Here is a 25,535-nt window from a genome sequence, read left to right as displayed (position 1 = left end):
GGTTGTAAGATTCAGATAATTATTTATTAAAAACTAGACATGACAATAAGAAAGAAAAGTATGTCTTTGTGCCCCCTTTTCCCTGTTCATGCCCTATCGGCCCCCCTGGCTGCAATTTGCTAGATCCGCCCCTGCACAGTTACCAGCCGTCAGCTACGTAGAAAAGGATCCTGGTGTAGAAAGTAATATTAAATAAATTCTAACAACAGCTTATCAAGGTTAAACGTGCTGCTGTTGTTCAGCTGCTGGTTTCCTCTTTCTGGTGCAAAGTGGGCCAAAAACAAAGAAGAGAGACAGACTCGTGACAGAAAAGCCGATCAGCTGATCATTGATCAGTTTCTGACTGAAGTAGCAACAGGAGGGGGAGGGGGAGAGAATGAGAGGCAGTCGCTGCATCTATCAGTTGTTAAGCTTAATGTGAAAATGCTTTACAAACATTCAGAGATGAACTTACACACTTGCTTTACTTCTGGGATAATTTTCTCGGAGATGAAATGCTGGTTTCATAGCGACGCTCCAAATGCTCAACCAGACCGCCGACAGGTCTCGTAGGCCACAGCCGCTCTATCACGTGACGCATACTGCTCCGACGTGGTTATGAGGTTATGAGCTGGGTTATGCTATGTCGCAAGTTTTGTGAAGTGCTTTTGTGACATTTAATGGATCAGGTTACATTTTTTATTTCTCTCCGATACCCGATCCAGTAACTTAGGTCAGTATCGGACCGATACCGATACGTAATATCAGATCGGTCCATCTCTACCACTAACATCAGTTATTTTTGACACAGAGGGTCACAAAAATAAAAAAATAAACAAAAGAAAGAAAGCCAATGCACACACAGCTCTCACAGTTACCCCGTTAAGTTAAACTGCTAAAAACTAGAGCTGGAGAAGCAGTCGGAGTACACTGTAATCCATTACACACTGGATGCATAGGAAGAGTTAATGTCAGTAACTGCAGGCAGTCACATAAGGTTATAATAATTAAAATGATGGAGGAAACAAACCTACATGTGGGAGCACAAAGACCCTCACACGGCCTTCATTTCAGAAAATGACTCATCTTTATTCACTCTGCAAAGTTTTAGTAGTACTTCAGTAATACTGAAGCACGAATCAAACGTTGATGGTCTTCAGTGAAGTAGAAAAACCTAAAGTTACTAGTTTGAGAATTCAGATTAAAAGCTGTGGAGTTAATTTGACATGAAAGTAATGACATGATGCTAGAAACAAATTGCTCTGTACTAGTATTTAAATGTACTTTCCTCTGGCTTGTAGCGCTCTTTGTCCAGACCACTGGTGTGAGCTGCCCAGTTTGGGACACATCAGCCTACAGAGAGCCTCCCTCTCCTTGATATCATGAAACTAATAAAACTGCTGGCACTCAAAAAAAATAAAATTCAGAAGCAATGTCACTTTCCAGAAATCACCAAAACAAATACATAAAACAAGAATCTGCAAACCTCACTGTTTCAAATTAAAACTGTTATCTTTCTACCAATCTAAACCCGCCAACCACATCACTGCTTCACATAAAGGAAGTGTCCATCCACCTATGATGTGGGGAGAGACAGGAGGACGTAAAAATCCCTCCCTTGGTATTTGCAGTTTTTTCTAGCCAGAGAAAAAAAAAGACAATAAAAATGCAAATCTGACTATGGGGTGAAACCGCACAGCTTTAATGGAAAAACGCTCAAAGAGAAACACCTGAAGGGTTTATGATCTGCAACATTTCCAGTTTGATAACAGACAACAATGTTGCTTTGGTGGCAGAACCATGACGCGATCTCCATACCGTCAAGTTCAGATGCCACAATGTTTTCAGTCTGCATTAATGTCCAACATAAGATAAGTAAAGATTTTACTGGAGTGCAGGCTAAGGACAACTATGGAGCTGCAAATTAGCACAACAAATCCACTCTGAGCATATTCCTGTTAGCTAGCACATCCTACATGTCAGAGGTAATGCAAGGCTTTATTGTGCAAAGACAATAAAACACGGCGGTGGATGAGCATGGTGACACTACGATGAAGCTAATAAGAGTTGTGCTAATGGAAGCCAACATTACGAGCACAGTGAGGTTAGTAACTGTCACCGCCGTGTCAGATGCTGCGCTTTTTACCCTCCCTCCTTGCTTCTTGTGTTCCTATCCGACAGCCCTACCCACAATCCCTCCTCTTTCATCTTGCCATCCAAACTCCCTCCACCCCTCATCTCTGCTCGCGTGCTACTTTTATCTTCCTCTTCTCTCCTCGTTTCCTCCTACCATCCTCCTGACTGTGCTGTTGTGTTCCTTCTGCTGTCTCTTTTCTGTCATTTCTGTCCTTGTTTCTTTTCACATGCTTCCTTCCTGGCTGGCAGTCTCCTTCCTTACCCTCAACCAATCTCTCAATTATCTGCGCTGCCTCTGCCTCCCTCTGCACTTTCCCTCAAATTTATACTGGCCCAGTTCACTCTGATTTTAAAACTCACCTCCCCGTCGTTTGTTTCCTGTATATCTTCTTCTGTGGAAGAAGGAGGTGTACATGACAGCCACCATATGCAGGATGACAGGGTCATTCATGTGGTGACACTCCTATGAACTCTGAGCTCTTGACAAACCTCCCACCTTCTTTTTCTATATGCACAGATGAGGATGCTTGCATTGATGTTTCCTACTTCTATGGTATTTTTCACTAACAGACAATGCTGTAATGAATGCGTGACTGGCACTGACACATTTCATTAGGTTACTACTGTTTGAAGAATTCTGAAACATTTGGGCTTTAATGGGGGATTTTTATTAGACTGTCTCGTTGTTCAGAACAAACAAACGAACAAATCTTCAAACTAATGCAGAATTTGTCTCAGCGTCTCATCTTACTGTGAGGTTTTTTTGACTGCCTTTTAAAACCGGCGTTCATGTTCATAAATGTTGATTGAAGCGCCCCAGATACCGAGAATAAAATCTGATGTAACGTCACTTCGGTTCAGACGTGCTGTAGAGACCCTCCCCAACACAAAGCCATTCATCTTTTTTTTCATTACTTCCCTGCCTTCTGTTTTTGTTCCAGTTTTCTCTCTTGAACTGAGCCCAGTCAGCAGAACAACAGTCATTAGTGGAATTACTTTGGGGTTCCATTGCACAGCTCTTACCCCGGTATAAATACGCCTGCTGCTGGTACCAAAACAGAAATGGCAACACACCAGCAGAGCTGAGGAAGCCTGAGCCAAAGGGGCTGCAGCAGGAGAGGACTCCTTCTGTCCGTGTGGCCTGACATGTTCCAGCTAATGACCTAACATGTCATCACAAGGTTCATACAGATACTGCAGGTAATGCAAGCTATAATCACATTCTCATTACTTTCTTGACAAGCTGTCAAAATTCAACAAAACCGTAAAAATCAACCACAGGTTTAATTATAGTTTCCTCCCACAACACTGTTAGAAGTGCATCAGCTAACTTTTTCATGTCTGACCTCTTATTAATGTGACTTTAAAAGAGAGCGAGAGCTGCCTCTAACAGACTACAGATCGATTTTGTGTGCTGGACCGAGGTCAGATTTTCAGTCCCAAGGATGTGACCAGGACCAGTGTGTGCACATCCAGGTAAATTACTCATCATTTATATATCATTACTGCTCTTTAGTATGTCATTTATGAACACACATATATTTATCCTGCTGTTACTGTTACACCATGCACAGCTATCACTGCTGAACATGCTTTAAATATGTAGAACTATCACTTCTACTACGACAGTGACAGTAGTGATCGTGATCATAGTCATAATAATACATCTGTATTTACAAAGGGCATACTAAGAAGTAGTAATGCTATATAAATGATGATTAAACACTTGCTAATACCTTCCCAGGGGTATGAACCCTTACCAACCTTAATAATGCTTAATAGTGTGACATTATGATAAAATGCTACCCATAAATCAAGTTCAAACACATTATAGTAACCACTAATTCTATTGTAATCCATTTTATCATGATGTCCGTGCGCGTGTTCTTTGTTTACGGTCCGCGTTCCCTCACCCACCCAAACATCTGGTTCTACTCGGGCGCTCTTCCTCTTTAAAAGAGAGTTCTTCCTTCTCATTGTTGCCAATTGCTGGAGTACAGCCTAAGTGTTGAAGGTTTCTGTTTCCATATAATTTGCTTGAGATGACTGATGTTATAAATTTGGATTTAACTAATTGGCCTACTGCCTGGAGATGAGGGAGGAGCATGCAACCAAACCAGCAGCATCGGTGTCACAGCAGTCACCTCAAAATAAGTTCTGTTCTCTGTTTTTCATTGAACGGCATTAACAGTGTTGTCCAACTGACGTGGTCGGACAACACAATGGGAGATCTACTTCTGACAGACCATTACGTGGTCTCAGTACTGAACACTCGAGTACCGCCTTGGCACTAGTACTGCAAATGATGCTCTGCCCTACTCGTGTGCCCTTTTTTAACCCCAATTTTTAAAAGTTTGAATGAAGAACACATGAGTGAGGAACATCTTCAGTTGCTTCATCACAACGTTGAATCATTTAGTTTCTAAATAGCTTTCCTCCTGGTACCAACTCAATATGATCTTCATCTTTTATTCAGCAAGGTGCGCTTTTTGTGGAGTGAAGAGGGCTCGAGTGCCACGACGGATCAGGGAAATGGAGTCTGAAAAGCATTTACATAAAACGTAGTAATTCATTTTTTGGTTAGATTATAAAACTACCACAACAACCTGAGGTGACTGCTGTCATTAAAATGCACATCTTTGTACACTTTATTTTGGAGAAATGTACTTATCCCACAAATGAAAGCTTGTGTACCTTCTACAATCACCATGTTCCCTTACTGTAGAGGTAATGAGTTTTCATCTGTGAAAGCTCAAGCTCATCGTCCTATTGTTGTTTCGATGTTTGACAAATCTCTGTGAACCAAATTTCCTTTAACATTTGGTTTTACTTTTCTCTGTATGGTCAAAGCACAAAATTGATTCTGCTTGTTTACATTATCATTCGTGCCCTTGCTCTCGGTCACAAACAGTGTTTCCTATTGTCGCCTGAATGTGTGAAAACTGCTGTCAAACAGTGCCAACGAGTCCATGAGCAAGGATGTCAAACTGATAGATATGATGAACATGAAAGAGAGCGGTTTTCACAGCAGGAGAGAAACATGTAACAGCAGGGAGGACAGTCAGCTTTTATAGGAGTTGTATGCTGCTGTTGTCACTGCGACATGAAAACCTGCCGCTGTGGAAGGCCAGTTTTGGCATCTTTGACCAAAGTAAGGTCGAGATGTTAAAACTACATGAAAACAGTCCACAGTTCTGCATCACAGAAACCGCCCCAAACTAGTTTTTTTGGAGTTTCTGTTGCAGGCTGATCAGAGTCACCCATTTTAACAGAAAAGTGCAAAACACACCAGAATTCAACCAATGAATCGCCTCCATAAACAGCTCCTCGTTGCTGCAAAGCGTCAGAGTGATTTGCTGGACTGAACTAAAAACCAAATCCTACTAAAGGGTTTGAGTGATGCTGCTGCTTTAAAAGCTTCTCGTGCATTTACAGGACTTCCTGTACAGAGAAGTCTCTTCCTGCAGTAAAAAGAGATCCGAGTGTAAAGGCAAAGATGTCGACCAACTAACACCTACAACCACGAGCTCTGGGTCATCCAAAGAAGACGACCTGTACTAATCCACGGAGTAGGAATTTCCTAATTCCTAATCCTAAAACACAGTTTAGACCTAACTCTTACCCTACCCCAAAGTTTGGCATGCTCTAAATGGGAAACTTTACTGCTGGGCCTTAACGAAGTAACTCTGTCAGTAGTAAACTTAAAAACACTGAGCACGTGCGAGTATGAATTACTGGCATAAGGTACTTTCATGCCTCAGCACTCTGGATTTATCAGCACCTCCCAAACACATTGCCTCTTGTGATTATATGGAAATAAGGACAACACGGTGTTTATAGGAGCAACACGGTGACAGGCCTGGAAATTTACATCTAATGTTATTGAGAAAGCCAAAAGACTTCAGTGTGGCTATATTTGGAACCATGTATAAAAATCATTTACGATACGATCCTGAGAGAGAAAGGAAACGCTGACTCCGGTCTGACTCACTATCAATTAAAAAAAAACCCAAAGAACTATTTGCAGTGTGTTATTTTTCACTTTACATCAACATATCTTTAAAAAATAATTTTCTTGAACACAGCCATGTTATGTTTCGAAAATAATTTGTCAGCGTGACAGAAGGAAAGCAGTGAATGATCTGTAACACACAGGTCTGCAACAAGCATGAATCTTTTGGGCCAAAGACGGGGAGAGCGATACGTCGAATGAAGCGAATAAACTGCACTCGACCTCGTCTGCTTGTGAGTGTGGGGTCGTTTAACGCGTTTCTCCTGGTATTTATGATGAATGAGTGTCATATGTGGCTGCTACATGTGTTGGTGTTTATCATCTGCACTGAATGTGTTACATCTGAAGGAATCACTTGGATAATGTTATTGACGCTAAAAATGAACCTTACTTGATTTTTCACAACATGTTCAAAATATTCTATTTCCATGTTTCACTCTGAATGATTGTTATGTTTTCTTTAGATGCACACACATTGGTTTTGCTTCCTCTCTGCAACAAACTGAGGCTGTACAATATAAAGCATCTTTGGTGCTTAAAGTTTTCCTTTACGGTTTTTCCAAAACACTTTTCCTTGAACTTGATGGAAAATGTGATGAACGACAGCAAAAGCCACCAGAGGTGTGTGCATGTATTCATGTTCTTTTTAGTATTTACATGTGCTTCCTTAGGACTGGTCAAAGCCAACAGAGCGACCTAAGCGCAGGTCCACAGTCCTGCAAAGCTTCCAGTGCAGTTTCACTTTTCTATACATGCCTCCGCCTGTGATCCGTTTCTAAGAAGCACCTTCAGCCCACTCTGGGACTGGTTTCCAAGACAATGTGTTTGCTTTCACAGAGCATCCGCAGCGCTGACCAGTTCACAGGATGAAAACTTATGCGATCCATTTCCAGATGGCACAGATGGGAATGGATCGACTTTGTTACTTGTGTGAGTCACACATTGCCTACACAGTATACAGACTACACGTTGAGCTCCTGGCAGTTACATGGAGCTCTTTGTGAGACTGTTGTGGGAAATATGTTAAATAAAAATTACTTTTTTTGGTGATTGCAAAATGTTTTCTACTGGACATATTTTATGTGCATCTTTATTGTGTGTGATTATTTGCGATGGTGCTCTGCTGCAGACGTCTGACATTTACGTCAGAGTGATTCTGAAAAACTTCAACATCAGCAAAACACTCAAAGATCCAGCAGAGCATTAAAAACACCAGGAAGCTTTTAAATTAACAACCAGTCAAACCCGACCGAAGCGCAGACTTTTAGCTTTCATTTAAGGGGTGCTGTGCAACTGCGTAGGAACTACAGCCATTTTTTATAGAACTCGTCTGCAGGACTGAGCCAACTGCCTTCCACAAAGCTGTGAACTGAGTCCTTCCTGACAAATACCCTGCATGGCAGTAAAACAAGAAAAACTGAAACAAGCAAATCTGGAAATGAACTTAAATGCAAAACAAAAACTTGAAATGAAATAAAACTACAAACCAATTAGAAAAAACAAAACTTTAATAACTCTGGTGCCGGCTTTACTGTTAGGCTACGAAGTGCAGAAATGCCTGTAAGCATAAATTGACTTTCATGTCACAGCTGTTCGTTTTCTCTTTACTGGAGAGAAAGCAACAAATCTAACACTGTTTATAGCTGCTGCTGCTGCAAAAGGTAACTGTTAGGACAATCGTGCTCAGCCAGCGCCGGCTGGATTAATGGAGCTGAGAGAAGATTTTCTGAACACAACATGGTGGAGAAATAAACAACCCTCACCCCTGATTGTAACTGGAAACTGTAACTGGATCATGGCTCAGGCTTCTGCGTACAGTTGGGTTTTTCCCCCATTTGATTTATTTCTGGGAAACCTAGAGGGACGCGCTGTTACGAGTGTGGGTTCATATAAAGTGTGATGTTTGTGTGTGCACTCTTTGTTGCACTTGTTTGGAAATGTGGCGAATATTAAATGCATTCAAAGTTCAGCCAATCACAAAAATATACCTTCCTAATTTATGATTTTACTTCCTCAATGATCCTGATGACTAAAACTGTTGACGAGCAGCTTTCGTTTTACTGGTTCTTACCTTCTCCATCTCGCCGCTCTTCCTCTTGCGTGCTGAGCGGGTGATTTTGACGGTCACGGCGCCCTCCTCTCCCTGCCGGCGCAGAGCCATGCGGTTGGGCTGCAGCGGGCTGAAGGAGATCTCCAGCTCGGGCCGAGGGAAGCGGCTCATTCTGCCCTCTTCTGTGGAAATCTCAGATGACTCCAGGACTGACGGACAGCCGCTTGAAACCTGCGGGACCACATGTGGGCTTAAGGTCAGGGGTCACTTCATCATCACTCGAGAGAGAAATGTCACAAGGTCGAGGCTTCTCCGCCTGTTGTAATACAGGTGTCGAGGCCAGTTGGCACAACTGCTGAGTGTTATCAAATCAAAAAGTCGAGCCATCAGCTGTAAATCACCTCCCATGAAAGGTGACCATGAACAGGCCTATCAGAAGTGATGTGGGTTAAAATAAGGAGTGACATCACAAAAGGCACAGAGCTGCTGCAGCCACGGCAGCAGTGAGAGCAAAAGCACGTCACAGCTGTATCGTATTAAAAAGCTCTGCTGTAAGTGAGACGACTATCACAGCACCATCATTTAAACACGTGACATGTAGTTAAGTTTACATGTTGTTAAGATGTCATTCAGCTGTAGCCCCGCAGCGTTAAACAGTCTGAGAGCAAGTGAGGAACAATTAAAACAACAGAAGTCAAATTCAACCTGGTACGAAGGCTTTTTACAACATGTAATAGCGTGCAGGTTAATTGTTTTAAAATGACTGACAGCTAAGGGGAAAAACAAGGAATAAGACAGCTACATAAGCACATTTCTCAGTGATGCTCATGAAGGAAAGACCTGTTTCTAAAAACTGAACACCTTACCGTCGTCGTCCCACAGAGTCGAGGTTTGATGGATGGTCCAGGAAAGGTGACACTAACAGATTAGTCGGAATATGATGGTTTTTATGCGTGTTGATTTTGGCTTTTAATGATAATCTGCTCAGGTGAACATTTGGTGTGTGGCTTAAGTTACCATGGCGATGCACCCCAGCAGGAAGTCAACCAACTTTGTGACCCTGAAAACTCAGGGTTAACTCTGAAGTCACCTCGCTGAGCCCCAAATCCTGCTTTGTAGCACACGACCTGTACTGAAGCAGGCAGCGACTCAAAACAGTTCCACTTATGAAAAGCACATCACGCCAACCTCTGAAGTGCTCACCTGTACGCCGTGAAAAGACTCGCTGACGAGGAAAAAAACAAAGACCGTACAAAAGACGACACTGAGCATAAAAGTCGAAAGAAATGAAAGAAGCTTGTGTAGAAATTTGTTTTTTCTGAGAGTGAAAGATACGGGAAAAGTTGCTAAGTGCAGTCCTGCAACTTATTGACCTCTAAAGGCAATTTATCACATATCTGCATTCCAGGAGGTTCATACAAGCTGTGAATGGCCACAGTCAGCTGGAACCTTGAGCACGAACACTTTAAAACCGACTCCACATGTGAATCTTAGATTATTATTTTATATGTACTGTTAGAGTTTACGTAAAATACTTTGGATTTTTTGGTTTATTCATTTTGGACGTACTAAAATCTCAGGTGTTGTAAAGGCTGTAGAAAGGAATCAGAGTGTTTGGACAAACACAGCAGATTAAAGACGCATCAAGCTGTCTTCTCTTTGAAATTGAGTTTGGAGGAAGTTCAGCACAGAACTGGCAGAAACCAGTTGGCTTCTAGTGCAACCATCCACAGTCTAAAGTCTGAGAGCTGGTGCTCTGAGTGCCCTGACAATGAGGACTCAAACAGAAGGCTCTTTTTTATTTCTTCTGTTTACTGGAGGCTGAAGAGAGGGGAAACAGTGACGCCTGCTGGGGATCCGCCGCAGATTCGAGGGAGCATATCTACAAACTGAGTCGAGCGTATGTATCGGACAACACCGTCAGGGGTCTGTTAGATCCAAAACTCGTGCACCAAAGCAACCAGGGCCATAAAGAAAATTATGAATTCACACAAAGAGCAAAGATGCCACAGATGGTACGGCCACCACAGGAAGAACTGTTCACCAAGACGAGGACTGGTGCCATGAACACAAAAAACTGTGATTTAAGATAACTTCAAAGTTTAAACTTAATCAATTCAGAAATCTGTCACCCAAAAGCACGGTTCAACGAAAAGGCAAAGAGGGGGGAAGTCTGAGCTGCAGGCAGAACTCACAGCTGGCGCATCTTTGAATGAAGCCAACATCGTGTTTGGATTATTAGCGCAGAGCTGCTGGACCACACTGGAAGAATGCTCTGATGACTCCAGAGGGAATAAAGTCGGCACATCAGCTGACTAATGCAGCTGTAACTGAGCACACAGAAACTCACCACTGTGGTCACAGCCATTCAAAAGAGCCGTGGCTCAAGCACACATGCCAACTCGAGCGTACGTTATCGGTTCACAAAGAAAAATCTCCTCTCGCCACTCCCCAGCTCTAGCATCACAAAGGCTCTGTCCCGTATCTCACACACTGGTTTGTGACTCTAATAAGGACTGTGTGTGTGAGGGGATATCTACAGACCACAGGAGGAGGTTCAGCACAGGGCTGTTGTTTCTGCACTCGTGTCATCTCAGCAGCTTACCTGGCTGCTGACGGACGCTCTGGCATCCTTCCTTCCAGACTTCCTGACAATGGTTTCACTCCTGGGTTTCTCCATGAGAGCAGCAGAGCTCTCTTTGTTTTCAGTCCGCTGCTGCCAGAGTGAGAAAGCATCTCATGTTATTTATAACCTCTTTTTATTGTTTTGGTCCCAAAGCTACAAATTGCAGAAAGAAAAAAAAAAGTCACAAACAAGTTGGACACTGCATATTTTTGTACAGGTACAGTTTTGATATCTTACTTCTATATTTTCACATTCCAACACATGCACACACATCATTTAAATGATTTTATTTATATATAGGGTCAGGGTTTAGATCTTAGTTTGTTTCCTTCAGTGCTGTCATTCACACTCATCTTCGTGGTTTCTCACACACAGCTGGTGTTTAACACTAAAAGGAAACATTCACTCATCCTGGAACACTAACATCAGGGGATTTTCTCCCACACGTCCCAGGAATGGGTGGACCAAAGAGAAGTATACAGTTTCATTAGTTTTATTTGTTTTACTGAACGATTTGTCAGTGTTTTGGGTTTTTTTTCATTTGCTGCTCCGATGATACAATTTTCACTTTTATGAGATGGTGTGTATGAGGGGAAATAAAATAAGAGTACAGTGGTCCCTCGCTATAATGCGGTTCACTTTTTTACGTCTCATTGTGTTCTGCGTCCTGATTGGCTGTAGATCAATGTCAATCAGCCTCGTGCCGTGTCTCCTGTACAGTACAGAATGTGTTCAGCTTGTCAATTTATTTAATTTACATAAATCTTCAATCTCTAGCACTGTGAAGTGCTGCACTGTATGTTTGTAGGTTTTCTCCCCAACGACCACAACAATGTCGACGAAACATTTTGCAGCGTCAAAGGCAGCCGCGGGTGTCTTTGGTTTCATTCTATAATACTGGACTTATTTTTCTATGAGAAAAAAAGAAGTGTAAAAATGTTCACGCCTGTCTGAGAAAGGTGTATAAAGTGTGTAGTGAGGGGTTTTACAGCCTTAAAACATCTATAATAATTGTAAAAAATAAAGCTGGCAGATTTCACCTATCACGGTTATTTTTAGAACGTAACTGACCACTGTACTTCAATTTGCTATGTATCGTTGTACTTTCTTGATGGAATTGTTTTATATTATATCAGGTAAACTGTTCGAGGGTTAAAGATGAAAAATGATTTTCCCCAGTTTCCCCAGTTTGTCGGTGTTCTCTGCTCATCTTTCTGGCTCTGTTCGTAGATGGAGACCAGATGTGTCTAATCCGGGCGTCCTCTGCCTTTTTCATTATATTTACACTTCTTACATTTAAGCTGAAGCATTAAGCAAACCAACGAAAGCAAATCTGCACGCCTGAAGCTCTTTTCTCGACCTGTTATCCTCTGACCTGCTCGCTGAGAAATGCAAACGAACATCTGTTTGAACATAAGAGAAAAAAATGTTCCTGCTGCCCGCCATCTTCACCTTCAAACATAAAACAACTACAGAGCTATGAACTCATTTACATCTGCTCTCTTTTTCCATGTAAAACTAGAAAAACGGCCCTTTGTTTAAAGACTCCTCAGTTTTGACAGATGCTACATAAAAACATTGAGCTTTAAGCTAAAGGCGCTCCTAACATACTTTTAAACTATAAGAAGGCGGAAAGATGTCGAAGCATCCTTGAACATTTTTAAGCGTCTCCGTTCCTTCTCAGACACAGGATGCGTTCTGCTCCCTGCCTGATAAAGTCAGATTTGGATCGTCTCAGGCTTTACAGAGGTCACGTCCAAGGGCTGTTTCCTGATAGACTTACAGGACCTGCAGTGATTTGGAAACCACACAGGTTTCCCCCTGGTGGTCATTAAGGGCATAAAAGGTTTTACCAGAACAACTTTCATGTAAAAGTTAGCAGAACGTTCGTCCAGCATTGAGCCGACAGGTTCAAATGCTGTCGGCTTACCATGAAAAGAGTGCACGTCTGAACGGGGGTACAAATCAAAGATAAGCACCACTGCCGTCCTTTGTGGAGGATTAAACCACAAATCTTTAAAAGCCACCTTTCAAATGCGACCATGGGTGGATATCTGATTTTGAACAGTTCTTATTTGACTCAAATAAGGCTTAAAACACTGACCTGTGTCACTGTGTCCTCCTGATTGACTGTGGAGGCCTTGAGCTGCTCCCTCAGCCTCAGGATCTCTGCCTCCTTTTCAGACAGAGCAGCCTGCAGCGTCGCTGCGCTGGGACCACCGTCGCTGCCCTGAAACAGGAAGTTCATGGACACTGAGCATGTTTTCTGCATCTCACCTTCAATTGCATGCTTTTGAGAGACCCTTCAAACATGCCAGAGATGGCTGACGATATAGATTTTCAACACATATCAATTCATTTTCCTTTGTATCGATACACTGATTCGGTTCTCTCTCACTCTCGCACACACACACGCGCCTCCTTGCTGCCGACCCATTCACCCTCCATCAGAATTGGTTTCTGGCTTGAACGTCTTTGCCTGAATTACCTCAACACTACAACTACTAGCCCAGCCTTGAGTAGTTTACACTATCTGAGCAGAAGTCGAAGGTGAGCAGGTATGTTTGAGCTGCAGGCCGGCGGCAGACGGGTGGGTGGAAATAGAAGCTGGGACTAATTTGCATATTCATAGATGGAGGCGACCGAAGCAAGCAAAAGGTGTGGAGTTGGATCTGAGCCACTCTAAGGCGTGAAGGGATTACTTTATGGAAAACAGCATGTAACGCTGATGAACAGAGATGAGCTTTTCATTTTTTAAATCAATGCCAGAAGAAGAACTTCGAAAGGTGAAAGCAGAAAGTTCAATACTTTCTAAGGAAGTCGCACTGAACACAATAACTCTCACTACATAAAGCTTAAGAGAAGTGCACCTCCTATTCACGGGGGGGGGGGAGAGAGAGACAGCCAGAGAGACAGAGACAGAGACAGAGAGAGGGGGGGGGGGGGGGGGGGGGGGATCTGCTGCACTTTTCGGTCAGCCCTGTTTGCTGCAGATGTAGAATCCATTCCCCTCACCACAAAATAAAAGGAACACTCTGAAAAGGTTGAACTCTTGAGAAACCAACAAAATTGCTTCCAATACATCAGAACTGAGGTCTCTGACTTTGAATCATCCTGGAAAATATACAGTGGCTTCAATTTAAAAGTTCTGTATGACTAGAAAGATGAGTCGATGATAAACGGCTCAAAAAAATAAAAAATATAATTTAAACTCATTCTATGTGCATCTGCTCAGATATAAAACCTTTGTGTTTTTCTTGTTACGAATGGCTGTGAAGTGTTTTCTCTTTGGTTTCATTTTATTTGTTATTGTTGTGGAAAATAATCAGATCAACAGGCACAGTTTAGTATTTCCTGGCGAGTTTGCAACCTTTCAAACAGAAACAAGCTGATAAGAAGAATAACTGTTTTCAGGAGGCTAAAATAAATGGATATAAAACCCACTTTTTATATTTATGGCTCTATTAAAACCTGGAAGCATTTACGCCACTTTGACTTCCATCAAAGTGGGAAAATGGAGAAATACGTTTGGACAAACTGCAGAGGAACCGGCAACATAACTGAGCTGACAGTCAAATGCAGGCCAGTGCAGCGGATCCCCGTCGCTCACTATTACTGCTGTGTAGAGACGTTTTTAAACGGCCGAGGCAACAGGCAGGGCCTTGTATTGGTTTAAACTCTTTTCATTCTATCACCAAATTGAAGCCAACATTTCAGTATTAGGTTATTGAGGTTTCTGCACTTTATCAAAACATGCAGCTTTCTCATTTACATAAACAAGGAGACAGCAAAGGAAACTCTTATTTAATTTAATTTATTAAAGACATATTTGAAGCAGACGGCACCGCACAATATAATTGAGTTCTGTGTAAAAACATCACTGTAAAATTTTATTACATTCCCCTTCAAAATCTACAAGTTTCTAGTTTAGAGACCAGCGGCAGTACTCCACATTGACGCGTGCACAGGAGGTAAGCTGCAAACTTCCTGAAGCGTTTTTACCTTCACTGCACAAAAGTCATGGCACACAGCAGGAGCATGAACACTACGCTGGAAGAACAACTTTTTATTAAACATGATCAACCTCTGTCCTCCTCCACCTGTCACACCTGAGGTCATAAAACAGCAGTGGCTGTTCAACAACTTAAGGCAGAACAACTCGAGCTGCAGTTGTATCAAACATCATATCTGAAAAGGTCCTGACACGAGGGTGTCACATTTTACATGCTTCGACTCATCTCTCCTTTGTTCCTCACCTCCTGCACTCACGTCGCTGGTGGGAGGGGCTAAAGGGCGGCCACGCAGGAAGTGACCAGCAGTGATATCATAGAAAGCCAATGACACTCAGCGATTTTAGCCGAATTCAAACTGAATTAAACTATAAATAAGACCATAGGATACTGCTGACTGACATATGACGGGGGTAGGAGGGTTATGTATTAGACGGTTACCTAGACAACGCTAGTGTGGACTGTCCATTAGTGACTAACCATCAGCTGGTAGCAGCTCCGTCTGGATGAGTTTCTCTTTTTGTTTTGATCCATTTTCTTGCAATAAATTTGAAAACCGGCAGCAGAAATATGACGCATACTTACACTTCTACAGAAATGCACAGCAGGTCACGGCGTACGTTACAGCGCAGGGTTTCAACCCATAAAGTCATCCTTAGAGAAGCATGGAGAGGACCAGAGGGTGAGCTATCTGAGGGCTCGACGCTGTTTTATTTGAAATAGTATCCACTCATAATACAAATCCAGTGATTCCCAGTAGTGACTTCGTATATCTGTGCGCAATCAGCACTGCAGCGTCAATATTTCAATGCTGTAGCTGTTTTTTTTCCCACATTCACACTTACTGACTTTCCTTTATGTCACTTAGTGGCTTTTTCGATACAGAGACGCCTGCAGCAAACTGGCTGCAGATCTCCACCAATTTTTTTAAAAATCAATACGGTCTGGCATCAGTTTCACTTTGTGCATAATTATAACCCCCCCCCCCCAACTGACTCTCTTATGCTTTAGGTGGACTGTCTGGTCACAGTGAGTGATGATACTATGATAACGCCACAAAAGCTAAAACGGATACAGTTCCACATACACAAAGGTGTATGTGAGGTTTAAAAAAACAAGTGAGGCAGAAAAGGTGGAAACAGATCAGTGAATAAAAGGTAAGCTATGAGACATTATCCAATCCGCTTCAATAAATCCTGTTTAAAGAATTAAATAAAGAAATAAAACAGCTGTGCAAGTTCAAACGTCCACCTCTGATTAAACTGTGATCCATCACATCACAGCAGGTTTTAAACTGATGGGCTGTAAATAGACTGAGGTGAAACACAGCAGGGCTGTTTGTTTTTTTTAATATAATGAAGTCTTATTTTATTATATGCTGAATATACTTTATACTGAAGGCCATTACCTGACGGTGTTTGAGACACACATTGCAAATATCACCCCGTATCTTGCACATGAAACAGACAATCGTGCCTTAAACCACCACGTTTAACCTTTCCCATCTTTCTTTGGTAACAGGAGCCTGGGTTCAGACTCTGGCTCCTGGGCCTGCGATCCCCGTTGTGTTATACTGACCTCTTGTGGCGGCTGTGTGTTATTTTGCTGCAGCTGCTGGATGAGCTTGTCTTTCTCTGCTTGGCTGGAAAGAAGCCTTTTTAGCTGCACCTCCAAAGCTGCGACCAGAGTGTCTCTCTCCTGCCTCCACTTCTCCATGGTTTTCTCCTTTTCAGCCAGCTGGGATTCCTGAAGGAAAAGCAGAAACAGCATCATATATGCCCGACCAACATTCTCTTCAATTAAAGCTGCGCTCCATAAACATCAGTAAAAATCATCCTCCCCTGTAAGCATCACAGCAACTTTGTAAAGCACACGTCTGAAAGCAAAAGCCACATTTTTAACTTGGTAACCATAATACATATGTCTGTGTTGAATTTATTCTAAGGTGGGTCTTTAGATGACGTCACTCTTATTATCAAACTCGGTTCAGCCTTGATCGGTCGATGCTGGGTTTGAGACAGTTTTTGGCATCATCCTCGTCTTACCAGCTCGCTCTGCAGCCGAGTGCAGCGCTCTCTGTCTTCTGCAAACTTCCTCATTTCTTGGTTCCTCTTGTCCTCGGCCTCTTTAGCTTGGCCGATCAGAGAGACTTTTTCCTCCAGCCATTTCCTGCGGTCCGCCTGGTGCTTCTCTGCAGAAAGCTAGAGAAAAAAATAAAGAAATTTTTTTGATTGTTTTTATTAACAGAACAGGTGGTAACCTTAAAACAAGCTACAAGCTGATCTGAAAACAGAATTCCTTCCTGTATTCATACATTGAATCAACTATGTTAATACAAACCTGACTCAAAGGTAAATCGCTGCTAACAGGAGTTCTTCCAAACTCAACCATGAACCCTTGTGCGTAGTTGGCAGACTGAATTACACCTGCTGTCTAAAGAAAATCCATATTTAATAAGATCTGTCCATTTTATTCCACTTTTCCAATTCAGGGTCACGAGGGAATGAAGCACATCACAGCTGACATGGGACGAGAGGCGGCGTACACCCTGGGCTGTCGCAGTGCTAACACAGAGAGACAGACACATCTATGGGCCATTTAGAATCACCCGAGCTAACCTAACCCCACTGACTGCATGTGTGGATGAATCTAACGCTCCATCTGAAACAGCTCATAACATCAGGACAGTAAAACGCTCTCATGGGTCTCCTACAGCGGTTCCCTCAGTCCAGAAGAGAACCACTATGACCCCGGCTATTATTAAGGTTTATTCTTCCCCAGAGCGAGTCACTTCACCCACATGGCAGGTTGGAGTTTTATATGTCACACATTTTGTTTTCTTTTAACAGTTGATTTAAAAATATTTTTTTCACAACAATGCACTTGGTTAGAGTCAGAACACAAAGCATTAGGTTGAAGTTGGGTGTTAAACTTAGACAAAGATCATCGTTTAGGTTAAAAACAACAGTTGCTGCTTTTTTTTTTTTTTAAAGCTTGGTTTATTTGGTTGCCAAGGTGACGCGTCCCCACTCAAGTACCTTGAGAAAATCCTTGCTGCAGACACAAAACACATGAGTTGCAATGTTGTGTCGACTGCCACAAAACCGTAACTAATGTCCATGAAGACAAGCTGATTGTTTTTTGAGCCTATTTCACGCTTTGCTGTGAGACCAGGCTCGACCATCACAGATGAAAATCTGGTGCAGTCAGACCTCAGCATAGCAAAATGATCCCCCATCATCCTCCTGATGATGACACACACAGCTGTTTAACACGGGTATCGGACCAGCCAAAGACATGTGAACTGTAATCAGGACTGAAAAAACTGAACACATGCTCATAAAAAATATAACATACATATATGACATGCAGGTAACCTCCTGGGCTCAAATTCCACTTGCAGACACACCGTTTAACCGTGAACATTTATGTTCTGTGACATCAACACAACTGCTGAAAATGAATCTGCTCCCATACCTTCATGCTGTCCTGAGCTTCAGCTGCTTCCTGTTTGGCCCGTTTGAAGTCATCTGATTGGCTGTTGCTGAGCTGCTGGTGTGTGTTGTTTCCACTTCCCTGCTGCTGCATCATCTCTTTCAATTTTTCCACCTCTGAAAAGGTTCAAAGCACAGAACAAGACGGACAGAGAACATCTCTTTATACTGTATAATTCAAACTATGAAAACTAGAAGTAGGGCATGTCAAAGGTCAAAGTTGATCAGCTGTTGCTTTGAACTATAAAAGACTAAAGACTGAACCTGAGCCAGTGTCCATAAGAGAGCCTTTGACTTTCTCTAAACTACTAAAACCTGCCTTCTTTTCACCTCCTGTTTCTTACCACTGGAGAGCTCCTGGATGAGGTTAAGTTTCTCCTCCAGGACCTGCTCCATCTGCTCCTGAGTATCCTCCTGCTCCGACAGAGCCAAACGCATGCCCTCCATCACCCGCTCCTTGGCCTCGAGCTCTACGAACGACCAAAAACACACGCAGCAAAAGTTCAGGTTCACATCCACCATGATGAACGTGTTAATGCAGACTGTGTAAGTAACCTCTGCTGGTTACTAACATAAAAACCAGTTAAAGGCTACTGGGAAAGCTTGAGTAAACATTTTTCCTGTTCGCTCAATATGAACTCTTCAACTATCGCTAAACTGTTGAAGTTAAGAGCAGGACACAGGTACATGGGAAGAGCACCAACTTCTTTTACTGAAGGACTTTTCACAGGTAAAGACAGTTAACTCAGAAAGGTCAAAAACTAAATGTGTTAGAGGAGAGTTCAGTCCAGGGCAGGAAGGGGTTACTGCCACAGGAGGAGAAGTCTTGTTCACGGTTCCATCATTCGCAGTGATGGCCTTAGAGAAAACGCGAGGAACTCTGTCATTCAGCAGGAGCTCAGAGTAGAGCTGCAGCTCCTCCACCCCCGAAGGAACCGGCGGCTTCTTGGACACCTCCTAAGTGAGGAGGATCAGGACATGTTCCGCTAGGAGGAAGCCCCAGAGCAGAATCAGGAGAAGTCAGAGAAATTACATATCTCAGGTGTTTTGGGAACACTGTGGTGGAGGAGGAGAAGCTTAGAGCTGCCTTTGTGATACAGGTAAGTGGGACAGCTTTAACGTTAAGGTAAATGTGTTTGGGGATCTTGAGGTTAAAAAAACCCCAACAACAACATAAGTGAATAAAGCAGAAACGCTGACCTTTACAGGCCTGCTGGTAGAGCTGGAGCGTCTGGTCAGACTTTGCATGAGATGACTGCTCCTACAGAGGCAGGCAGAAGGCATCAAAAACATGAGACGCTCCCCACAAAGAGAACGTCCCCACGACTGTCTCACATTTAAAAGTTATCATCACATGTACATTACACATATTATTATCATCAACATCATGATGATCTTGTTCCCACACAGTGAGTAGTGTCTGGTGAATGAACGGATGACCTCACCACTTTGAGCTGCTGGATGGCTCGGTCTCTGCCGGCGAGGTCAGACTGAAGCTGCTTCTTTGCTATCTCAGCGTCGGACAGTTTGTGCTTCAGAGCCTTCTCCTCTTCTCTCATGGCTGAAATCTACACAGGACAAAAAGGATCTGAAGCTGACTTTACTCAGTCACAGTAATATATCTCACTAGACTACAGAGCAGTCATCACCATTTTTACAAACACAAATCGGCATTAAAGGTTTCTGAAAGTAAAACGCTTGACTTTTTTCCCAGCATGCAGCACTGTGGAGCAGGTTAAGTGTGAATCAGAGCCCTGCAGCTCAGGGCTGTGCCAGCCTAACTGGAGCATGAACGGGGGTCCGGCTCGCTCCTGAAATAGCACCGTGAGGATAAATGTGTACAGGCACAAATGCGTTGCATGTCTGAAATGTTTGTGAGGACACGGCTAAAAACATTTAAGACACATCGAAACATAATTTAAGCCTATTAAGGCCAAGTTTGTTCTTTTAAAGACCTGCTGTCACATATGTAGATCACCGGATCTACTTTATTTAAGAATTAGGAGCCAGCCTGACCTCTCACTGGTGTACGCTAAAGCAATCTTTGCACTGGAGTTCTAATATTCACGCAAAACTAAACTGAAACTAAACATTTTAAAGTAAATAAAAATAAATTGAAACATTTAAACTCACACTGGAAACCAACTGAAACTAAACTCAACTTCAAAATCAAAATCAAATAAACCCAATTAGGAAATATAAAACTGTAATAACTCTGCTGGAAGCAGCTGATGTGCTGAAACGCAGCAGTAAACTGTATCAGCAGTGAGGTATGCGAGTGACACATCCAATAATGCGTGCACCTCCTTCTGGACCTGCTGGATCTGCTTCTTGTAGTCAGCCAGCTTCTCTCGGAGGTCTGAAGAGTCCTCCTCCTTCCTCTGAAGGTCCACGCTGAGGCTCTTCACCTTCTCCGAGTCCTGCTTGGCGTCTTCCTTTAGCCTGAGAAGGAAAAAGGCAAAATAACCAAATGCTGGCAGTCCTTTGAAAAAGACGAGTGTGAGACATGATGTTCAGACTCTTTGATGGCTGGATTTTTACAACGTCCACCAGACTCAAAGGTACAAACAAACAAAAACAGCCTAATAAGTGCCAAAATGATGAACAACACAGTCAGTGCTTCCCACTCTGTTACTTTTCTCCTTGAGAGGATATAAACAGCAGTTTGGGAGAGCAACAGAGAGAGAATTCAGTCTGTTATACAGCGATACATTTCTCATTAGTTAGTATTCCCTTTAAAGTTTATATAAGAACAACATTTTAATTGTAATTTTTCATTGTTAATTAGCAACTCAATCACTTTTAACATAATTAACGCTTCTTTAAATTCCAATTATGTTCCAGGGAACCATCTCCAAAAAAAAAAAAAAAGTATATTTAATTTTATGATAAGATCCCAGATTATTAGAGAGGGACAGAAATCGAACACCTCTATCAATGCATAAATCTATAAAGGTGGTTTATAACAATTAATTTCATCCTATTAAGTCAAAGTTTTAAGTAGAGATAAATTCTTAAGTGTTTGCCCGATACAGTCATGAAATCAACTAAGATGTAGGCAAATAAAAACATTTAATAGTTTGTTCAGGGGAAGAGGAACCACGCTGTGCTGTGACCTTCAGTACAAGCCTGGCTTCATCTTTCCTGATTTCTTGTTGTTACTTTAGAAGTTATAATTAGACTAACACAGAAAGAATTCTCATTTAACATCAATAACATTCAGAGCTGTGTGCTGGCTCTGAGAGCAGCTGCACACTAATGCAGTCATTACAAAGGCAGGCTCAGCTCTGGGCTGATGAGTTTCTCATAATAGCAACTCTTGTAGATAAAACTCATCAGAATGACTGAAAGCATGTGTTTCACAGAGATTTGGAAGTGCAGATAAGTGAGGCAGGCAGAGGCGGGATTTTAGAGAGCCGGGCTTTTAGAGAGCCGGGCTGAGAGCGGGGACGACGCGTCTGTAATCCTGAGCTAAATATAACATGAGAAGGTTTTGATCGGTTTCACTGGCCTTAACAAGTGTCAGCACATGATGATGTAACAGCTACAGGCCCAACTTTCCAACCTGCCTCAGATCTAAACACAGAGGCGAGTTACCTGCTGATCTCCTCGTCTCTCTTCTTCAGTTCGGCTTCCTTCTGAGCGATGGCCTCGTGCGCCACCGCCAGCAGCTCCCGTCTCCTTTCGACCTCCTTGCGCCGGGCCTCCTGAACAGCTTGGCACTCGTCCTCCTCACGCTGCTCCTGAGCCTCCTGCAAACTCTTCTTCAGGAATGTTACCTGTGCATCCTTTTCCAGCAGCTCTTTCTGCAGCTCTGCCAGCTTCTCCTCCATCTGACTGTCCTTTTCTGCCAGCATCCTCTCGGTCTCTGAGGACGATGACTGAGCTTCGGTTTTGCAGGACTCCTTTGTTTTCTCTATATTGGAAACTTTTTCCCTGAGTGACGCAGCCTCAGCCTGGAGGTCAGAGTTCAGCTTCGTGAGATCTTTAGCCTCTGAGTGAATCCTGGCGTCTTCCAGCTCAGTCCTGAGGCACTCTGCAGCTCGCTCCTGCTCGCTGAGCTTCTGTCTGAGGTCATCTACGAGCTTGCTGGAATCGGATTTTTGTTCACTCAGTCTGCGTTTCAACTCTTCCAGCTGCTGTAGCGATGATGCTTCTTGTTCTCGCAGCCTCTCTTTGAGCTGCTCGACCTGCCTTTCCGAGGCCGCCGTCTGCTGCTCGAGTTTTCCTCTCAGCTCCTCCGCTTCCTCTCTGGAAGCCCGTTTTTGGCACTCGAGCTGAGTTTGGAGATCATCCAGTGGTGCCTGTGACATCTCTCCTTGCTGCTTAAGTTTATTTTGCAGTTCTTCAACTTCCTGTTTTGAAGTTGCCTCCTTCTGATTGGACAGCTCCAGCTGCTGGTCCAGGATCAGCTGTTTGTGTGCCAGCTGTTGTTTGACCTCAGCCAGCTCGTGCTCCAGATCCAGCACTTCTCTGTGCTTGGCCTCAGTTTTCTGTCTTTCCTCAGCCAGGCTCTTCTGAAACTGAGACACTTCCTCTTGCAGTTTCTCATTCGCACCATGTGACACTGCAGAGGCATGCAGTTCCTGCTTTAGCCTTCCAGCTTCCTGTGTCAGAGTTTGGATCTGGGAACACTTCTCCCGAATCACCTTGGCTTGTTCATCCACTTGTGCTTGAGCAGCTTGTAGTTGGACAAAGGCTTTTTCAGCTCTCTCTGCGTTGCTGGTCACCTGTGGCAGTTTCATGGTAAGCACAGGGAATTTTAATCAAACACAAGAGACAAAACTCCACATGATATAAACGACATGTAGCTGAAAACACACACACACACACACACACACACACACACACACACACACACAGGATTTGGGCAGTTTTTGGCCTCCAGAGTTTAAACAAACAAAAGCATCAAACTTTCGGCTGCCCTCTTATTCCCACCACAGCTGGAAGATCCCGCAACTTTAACTTGGCAGATATTTGTGTTGGATCTTCTTCCTGATGCCACACTTTTATACAGAAGTTTGATATATAGAACAAAATGAAAATCCCTACATCTCGACTGATGTGTGAGAGCGCTGTAAACTGTTTCCAGGGCCGTCACTGTCTTTGGGGTGATCGATTTAACATTCTTGGTCACATTTCTGGGTAAAAATCATACCTGGTGTTCTGTGGTTTCCAGTTTCACGGTCAGCTCTCCCAGTTCTTTTCGGAGTGTGTCCGCCTCCTCGTGCCTCCTCTGCTCTGCCAGCCTGCTTATCTCCTTCCTCTCCTCCTCCTCCCTGCTACTCTTCTCTTCATGAAGAGCAGCGAGCGCTGCGATGGCCTCCTCCTTGGCTCTCCTCTCAGCTTCCAGGGCTGCCACTGCTTTCTCTTTGCCTTTCCTCTCTTCTTCAAGGGACTCCAGCATCTTCTCGTTACTTTGCTTTAGATCTCCAAGTGCTGCAGCCTCATCCCTTTTTTTCCTCTCCTCCTTTAAAGATGCTAGTGCCTCCTCTTTTCCCAAAGTCTGGCCCTCCAACACAGCAAAGGCCTCTTCTCTGGCTCGGAGCTCCTTCTGGAGAGCTGTCAAAGCCCCCTGAGTGATTGAAATGATGGAATTACTCCCAGTTTAACATATAAACAGGCGTGAAATGAAATGTGAAAAGAGATATTCATGCAGACAAAAGTAAACAGGTGTACTTTATAGTGTCTGTACTGCAACCAAGACAAACCAGGCTGCCCGGCTGGATAATAAATACTGATGAGCAGTTACTTTGAACTGTACATGGACGGTTACAGCTGTGAAGACAAGGAACAGATGAGACCACACAGCACCTCCTCCTGTTCATGTGCTCCTCACCTGCAGCTGCTCTTTCTCACGTGAGCTCTTCTCTTGGGCCAGCTCTGCTGTCATCTGCAGGTCTGCCACTTGTTTCTCCAGCCGGGAAACTTCTGATGACATTTCTTGGAGCTCGAAGAGGAGTGTCCTCTTCTCCTCGTCCTCATCTCCTCTGGCTTCACCGGCTAAATAAGAGAGAAAAGGAACAAAAGCACAGCACCAGTAATACGTCTTCATTTTGACCTTCAAAATGTTGGCACTCTAAACTACTTTTAAATATGCGAACACAAATTTATCAGAGAACATTTTTATGTTACAGCTGAACAGACCTACAAACACATTCTTCATCCAACAGAAAATATTCCTGCAGGCCATGTGCTCACGTTGTTGGGTGTTTATCTGCAAACCGTCTGCTTAATTAGACGAATAAACTAATAGATTTGTGTTCGCCGTCTTGTTTTTACCATTGCGCTTGTGAGCCAGCGGTTCCGGGGCTTCCTGCTGCCCTTCATTCAGTTCCAGCTCAGCACCTGCCCGAGGCCCTGCTCGGCCTGGATCTACACTTCTCTGTGCGGCATCAGTGGATTTCTTTCCTCCCACCAGTTCAGAGGAGCAGGAGTTCAGAAATTTGTCCTGCAGGAAGAAAGAAACAGTTTAGTGGGCGCATTCTGGAAATCCTATTTAATGTAGAGGTAATAACCCCACACTCTATCCTATACATGCACATGTATACATATACCTCTAACAACATATAGCATCCCTTTTATGCCTACAGTAACAGAGTGAGGTCCACAGGTTTTTGGAGAATTCTCCCTGTTGGAGTTTAAATCAAACACTTCAGGCGACTGCACAGAAATTTCCAACGATTTAGAACATTTAAAGAAACTCGAGGTCGGACCTCTAAGCACAACATTTATCAAAACATGAAAGACAGCTGTCCCCTGCAGCTGGAAACCACAAACTTGTTTTCAACACTCGAGGAAAAAACAAACAAACCAAACAAACAAGAACTATCGAGTTGTGTAAGATTTTCACTCAAAATTTACAACAGACCACCGCTGAGGCTACTTCAGTTCTTATATTTGCCTTATGCTCATAAATGTTGCTGTTCATCATCTTTTATTCTAAATATGATCATCACAAATGTCATCGAAACATGATAAATTTGGGGTTTGAGCGACCCCATCAGGGTGTGCATGTTTCTCATTAAAATACTGAGCTGTACATGTGGTGATGAAAACAGACTGAACAAACAACAAGCCGGGCACATGGCACCGTGTAGCATTATTTGAGGTATTCAGCTGACATCTATCCACCTACTGTACAATCGCTAATCATAGTCGAGTGACTCATTTACTGTCGTGTAAGGATGACGGCCTCCTGTTTGCATTAAGGGGGACGGAGCGCCGT

At 43.2% G+C, this 25,535-nt stretch overlaps 1 protein-coding gene across 5 annotated transcripts in view; it reads right to left on the bottom strand.

Moving 5' to 3' along the window:
• kif20ba (kinesin family member 20Ba) overlaps positions 1–25,535 on the bottom strand; it is a 63,863-nt gene that overhangs the window by 20,145 nt on the left and 18,183 nt on the right. For 3 of the 5 annotated variants that reach the window (XM_005473742.4, XM_005473745.4, XM_019349357.2), the window contains 14 exons: positions 24,590–24,758; positions 24,147–24,310; positions 23,466–23,882; positions 21,905–23,037; positions 20,611–20,749; positions 19,753–19,875; positions 19,508–19,568; positions 18,652–18,777; positions 18,291–18,424; positions 16,859–17,014; positions 16,392–16,559; positions 12,908–13,033; positions 10,783–10,893; positions 8,199–8,408 (listed from right to left, as the gene is read on the bottom strand). In XM_005473742.4, the coding sequence (XP_005473799.1) occupies positions 8,199–8,408; positions 10,783–10,893; positions 12,908–13,033; positions 16,392–16,559; positions 16,859–17,014; positions 18,291–18,424; positions 18,652–18,777; positions 19,508–19,568; positions 19,753–19,875; positions 20,611–20,749; positions 21,905–23,037; positions 23,466–23,882; positions 24,147–24,310; positions 24,590–24,758 (3,237 nt within the window). The remainder of the gene's footprint in view (positions 1–8,198; positions 8,409–10,782; positions 10,894–12,907; positions 13,034–16,391; positions 16,560–16,858; positions 17,015–18,290; positions 18,425–18,651; positions 18,778–19,507; positions 19,569–19,752; positions 19,876–20,610; positions 20,750–21,904; positions 23,038–23,465; positions 23,883–24,146; positions 24,311–24,589; positions 24,759–25,535) is intronic. The other 2 variants (XM_019349358.2, XM_005473744.4) reach the window with 2 other exon arrangements.

This window comes from Oreochromis niloticus, linkage group LG13 (genome assembly GCF_001858045.2).
Source record: "Oreochromis niloticus isolate F11D_XX linkage group LG13, O_niloticus_UMD_NMBU, whole genome shotgun sequence".
In the NCBI taxonomy this organism is placed as follows: Eukaryota; Metazoa; Chordata; class Actinopteri; order Cichliformes; family Cichlidae; genus Oreochromis; species Oreochromis niloticus.
Note: the sequence above shows the minus strand (reverse complement) of the source record. Positions and strands in the feature narration are given on the sequence as shown.